This window comes from Zea mays, chromosome 8 (genome assembly GCF_902167145.1).
Source record: "Zea mays cultivar B73 chromosome 8, Zm-B73-REFERENCE-NAM-5.0, whole genome shotgun sequence".
Taxonomy (NCBI): Eukaryota; Viridiplantae; Streptophyta; class Magnoliopsida; order Poales; family Poaceae; genus Zea; species Zea mays.
Window position 1 is genome coordinate 96,070,902 of NC_050103.1, and position 5,664 is coordinate 96,076,565.

The following is a 5,664-nucleotide window of genomic DNA, read 5'->3' on the forward strand; positions in this document are numbered from 1 at the left end:
TGCCTTACACTGTCAATTTCTTGCCTCTTCATGTCGGTAGTTTGTGGCTTTGGTGACACAGCCTCCCAGTGCTAACCTGTGATGCGAGTGAACATGCTTTGCTTTCGCAATTGTCTCATGAGCTTCATCTCTGATGCCCCGTTTGGATGCTTGAATTGAATTCCATTCTAATAATATTAATTTAGTCATCTATCAATTAAGTTAATATGGTTTTAGGCAAAATATAACTGTATATTATTATTAAAAAGATGTTTGAAATATTTATGTGCTACATTTTTACTAAAGTCGATGAGTGTCCTATAAATTGCAGAGTAGAAATATATTCTACTAATACATAAAATTATTTTTCATCTTTCACCTATGATTTTAAATTATACTTATTTCTGAATTTTGAAAAGTGGTGGAATGTCAAATTTCAAGTCAAATATGTTACTTTGTTAAGTAAATTTTAATTTCTTTGAAATAAATGGATCCAAATAGCCTGAAAGGTATACTATCAAATGGCAAAGCCACATCGACTGCCTGCTCTGTTTTGCATCACAAAATCTTGATCTTAGCAGTCATATTTAAAAACACAGTAAATAAGCCCAGCGATAAGAGGCCAGCCGTGCCTGACTGTTCTGCTCAATTTCACAATCTGAAGGTGACGTCACGACTCACGACCCTGTTGCAGCTTTTTTCCTTTTCAGGTTTGTTATGCATAACCAATCTTCTTTGAAACTCAATTTTTTTCCATAGACGAGCATGTATAGCTAGGGTGAAACCTCGGAATTCAAATGGATCTATTCAGGTTTCCTTCTATTCACAAAGTTTTCCGTTTGCCTCTCCAACATTGGCTACACTGGTTTCCTTAGTTCGCTTTAGATTAAAGCTAGTTGTTTGAACTCCTGCAACTACAATCCATAAAGATAAAACACTGCAGAAGTCGATACAGATTAAATCTAAGCGAACATGTTGAATGTTTGGTCAACAACGTCGGCCAATTAACAACGTGACATGGATATGTGCTCAGCTCAGTGTGTCGGTATCATGGGTTTTGTGAACAACAACCTCTGTTTCTAGTTCCAGTTATGATCAAGCAGGAGAAGCGTGTTTATGCGGTAGCGATGCTGATGGTGCATCGTTGTCATTTTAAGACTATCTCCAGCAGCTTATTCATACTCATACCCATATTCAAACATCACTCTGCAAACAGTGCAGTCTACAGTGCATATGTTATGTATGGCCAAACCTATGTTAGGCGCAATAGGGCCAAGGCTGCCCAGGTGGGGCCCAAGGCCCGATAGCTAATAGATAAGCTCTATCTAGTTAGTTATACTTATCCAAAGTTAGTAGATAGACTTAGATCAACTCTATCTAGATAGTTATACTTATCCAAAGTTAGTAGATAGACTTGAGATAGCTCTATATATAGATCTGTAAACTCTGGAATAAAGATAAGCAGAATTCCAATCTATTCTGGCTTCGCAGAGGGAGCCAGAGTCTCCTGTGATCTTCTCCCTGCGTGCAACCCAGCCAGGATCACGACGGCGCCCCAGCGCCGCCGCCCTGGTCGCACCAAATCCCCTCCCTACAATCTACGCAATCTGTCCGGTAGAATCCGTAGTTCTACCAATCTGGTATCAGAGCACTCGACGATCATGAGTTCCTCCAAGTCGCTGTCACCGGGACAGCAGCCGCCGCCAGCCTCAAGCCCGCCCGCAGCGCCGGTCGTCTCCTTGGCCGCGGTCCCTGCGCCGTCGGAGGCCATGGCGCTCGGCCCTCCCGGCGCGGCCATCAACCAGCAGGCCGCCCCCGCGCTTACACCGGCCCAGATCGCGGCGTCCTTGGCGGATCTCAGCCACGCCGTGCGCGATATGCAGATCACCATGAACGCCATGCTGACAGGCCACCTCCCCTTCCCCAATCCACAAGCCGCCCATCCACCCCAACCGCCGCACCCGTCCCTGACAGCGCAGCCACCGCCGGCCGCACTGCCCCCACCCACGCAGCCACCTGCGCCACTCCCTCCACTCGCCCGGCAACCAATTTCTTACCAGTACGACATGCCGATCGACCCCGGGCCTTCATCCACCGCATCACCGACCACAGCCTCCATCCATATGATCCGCTTCCCACCGTCCCCATCCCCCATCCCATCTTGGGCGTAGGGCGCGCCTACGGTTTCACCACCAGTGTACTCTGAGGCACTCCCGCGACCGGCGCTCACGACTTCCTTACCCAGCAGCACCGTCGGTGGGCCTCCCGGGATGCTGTTAGGAGGCGGCGACGGCCCCCTGTTCCCGGGTCGGGGGCCCTTGCGCCCCACGTACCCGCAGCGATAGCAGCGTGGTCACCGTACCACGGGCTGCCTCAGGACGACGACGTGGAGACCGCAGCCTACGGGGGCGCTGAGGCGCGCACGCCTCCACGCTACTACAAACTGGATTTCGCCACATACGATGGCTCCGAGGATCCGCTGAACTGGCTAAATCATTGTGAGCAGTTCTTCCGGGGGCAGCGCACGCCAGCCTCGGATCGCACGTAGCTGGCCTCGTACCATCTTAAGGGGCCGGCACAGACGTGGTACTATGCCCTGGAACAGGACGAGGGCATGCCTTCTTGGGATCGCTTCGCCGAGCTGTGTCGCCTTCGCTTCGGTCCAGCAGTACGCGGTTCTCGCCTTGCGGAACTGGGATGCCTCCCCTTCCTGTCCACGGTCCAGGAGTACTCGGACCGCTTCCAGGCGTTGCTGTGTCGAGCTCGGGACGTCTCCCCCATGCAGAAGACAGAGCTATTCGTGGGCGGCCTTCCCGAGTACTTGCGGGTGGACGTTGAGCTGCGCGACCCGCAGGATCTACAAACTGCCATGTACCTGGCACGGGCGTTCGAACGGCGCGCGGCGGCCTGGCCCCCATTCCAGCAGCGCGGGTCGCGACCACCGCAACGGGCGCAGGGCTCGGGTCGCGTGACACCAGCACCGTCCGGGGCTCTACCGACCGATACGACGACGCCAGGCGATAGTACGACTCCGACACGCCCGTTTCGCCGATTGTCCCCGGGCGAGCAGCAGGAGCGGCGCCGGCAGGGGCTCTGCTTCAACTGCGATGAACCCTACGTTCGGGGACACGTCTGCCAGCGGTTGTTCTACTTGGAGGTCGACGACTTTCTCGACGAGGCAACCGATGAGGGTGGGGTCGACCCCCTAAAGAAGCCGGCCGCCCCAGACGTCACGGGAGCCAATGCGTTGGTGGTCTCGTTACACACGCTGGCGGGCATCCGGACGGACAAGTTGCTGCTGCTACCAGTCACCATCAACGGCGAGCGACTACTCGCGCTCATGGACACAGTGTCAACCCACAACTTCCTCAACGCTGTCACGATGAGCCGCCTCGGGTTAGCTATGGCGGGTGGCGAGCACCTTCGGGTCACGGTGGCCAACGGTGACCGCCTACCCTGCGCTGGCATCGCCCGCGACGTCCCCGTCATCATCAACGACAAGTCCTTCTCCATCACGTGCGTCGGGATGCGCCTGGGCTGCTTCGACTTCATCCTCGGCGTGGACTTCCTAGAGACGCTGGGCACCATCCAGTGGAACTTCCGAGCACTGACCCTGTCGTTCCAGCGCCAGGGCCGGCGCATCCACTGGCAAGGTGTGCGGGCCACGCAACAGCCTGCCCCGCAGCAGCTGGCTGTGGCAGTCATCGACACTGCCCAACAGCCCCTCATGGACGTCCTTCTGCAGCAACATGGCGCCATCTTCGACGAGCCCACGGGACTGCCCCTGGCCCGCCCCTACGACCATCGCATCCACCTGCTGCCCGGTACAGCTCCAGTGGCCGTACGACTGTACTGGTACGCACAGCTGCAGAAGGACGAGCTGGAGCGACAGTGTGAGGCCATGCTCACACAAGGCATCATACGACCCAGCACGTCGCCGTTCTCCATGCCGGTGCTCTTGGTTCGCAAGGCAGACCGCTCGTGGCGTTTTTGCATCGACTACCGCGCCCTCAACGCCAAGACGTCCAAGGACAAGTTCCCAATCCCGGTGGTGGACGAGCTCCTCGACGAGCTCCATGGAGCCCGTTTCTTCTCCAAGCTGGACCTACGCTCAGGCTACCACCAGGTGCGGATGCACACCGATGACATCGCCAAGACGGCGTTCCGCACCCATCATGGCCACTATGAGTTCCTGGTCATGCCGTTCGGCCTCTCGAACGCGCCTGCTACTTTCCAGGCCCTGATGAACGACGTACTCCGCCCATATCTTCGGAAGTTTGTGCTTGTCTTCTTCGACGATATCCTGATCTACAGTGCATCATGGGCGGAGCACCTCCAGCATGTGGGCATCGTCCTCGAGACATTGCAGGCACACCACCTCCAACTGAAGCGCTCCAAGTGTTCCTTCGGCGCCACATAAGTGGCCTATCTGGGCCATGTCTTCTCCGAGGGCGGGGTCACCATGGACGCCGACAAGGTCGCGGCAATGGCCTCCTGGCCGCCCCCACGGTCTGCACGAGGCCTCCGGGGCTTCTTGGGACTAGTAGGGTACTATCGGAAGTTCATCAATGACTTCGGCCTCATCGCAGCCCCGCTGACACATCTCTTGTGACGAGACGCGTTTGCCTGGGACGATGACACGACAACATCCTTCCACGCCCTAAAGCACGCCCTGACGACGGGTCCAGTGCTCCAGATGCCGGACTTCGCCAAGCTCTTCGTCGTCGACTGTGACATGTCAGGTGCAGGGTTTGGTGCTGTCCTTCATCAGGGCGCGGGACCTCTCGCCTACTTCAGCAAGCCATTTGTAGCCCGCCACCTTAAGTTGGCAGCCTACGAGAGGGAGCTCATCGGCCTCGTGCAGGCCGTCCGTCACTGGCGCCCGTACTTGTGGGGGTGCCACTTTTCTATTCGGACTGACCACTATAGTCTCAAATTCTTGCTAGATCAGCGCTTGTCCACAATTCCTCAGCATCAGTGGACCAGCAAGTTGTTCGGTTTCGATTTCTCGGTGGAATACAGGCCGGGGCGCCTAAACACCCTGGCCGACACCCTGGCCGACACCCTGTCCCGCCGCGACTCGGAGGCTGCCGTGGAGGACACGGCTATGGCAGCACTGGCCATCTCGGGCCCAAAATTCTCCCTGCTGGACGACATCAGGCGGGCGCTGGCAGCTGCACCTGATGGGCAGCACCTCCTCCAGCAGCTGCGGGACGGCGTATTGGTTGCGCCATGGCGCCTCGTCGACGGGCTGCTCCTGCACGGCACACGCATCTTCATGCCGAACTACGACGACTTGCGCCACCAGGTGCTGACACTGGCGCACTCGGCAGGTCATGAGGGCATCAAGAAAACCCTCCATCGACTACGGGCAGACTTCTACATGCCACATGACCGCTGATAGTCGCCTAGAGGGGGGGTGAATAGGGCGAAACTGAAATTTACAAATATAAACACAACTACAAGCCGGGTTAGCGTTAGAAATATAAATGAGTCCGAGAGAGAGGGCGCAAAACAAATCCCAAGCGAATAAGCAAGTGAGACACGGAGATTTGTTTTACCGAGGTTCGGTTCTAGCAAACCTACTCCCCGTTGAGGAGGCCACAAAGGCCGGGTCTCTTTCAACCCTTCCCTCTCTCAAACGGTCCCACGGACCGAGTGAGCTTCTCTTCTCAAATCAAAGCC

General features: G+C 55.9%; 1 protein-coding gene across 1 annotated transcript; it reads left to right on the forward strand.

The window, feature by feature from the left end:
- Window positions 1-2,593: 2,593 nt before the first annotated feature.
- Window positions 2,594-4,399, forward strand: LOC103637106 (uncharacterized). Its single transcript, XM_008659369.1, has one exon. It carries the CDS (start codon window positions 2,594-2,596, stop codon window positions 4,397-4,399), a length of 1,806 nt encoding a protein of 601 aa, XP_008657591.1.
- Window positions 4,400-5,664: the final 1,265 nt, after the last annotated feature.

Bases quoted from the DNA above. Each gene is read 5' to 3' on its own strand.
- LOC103637106 (XM_008659369.1), top strand. From the start codon at position 2,594: ATGCCTTCTTGGGATCGCTTCGCCGAGCTGTGTCGCCTTCGCTTCGGT.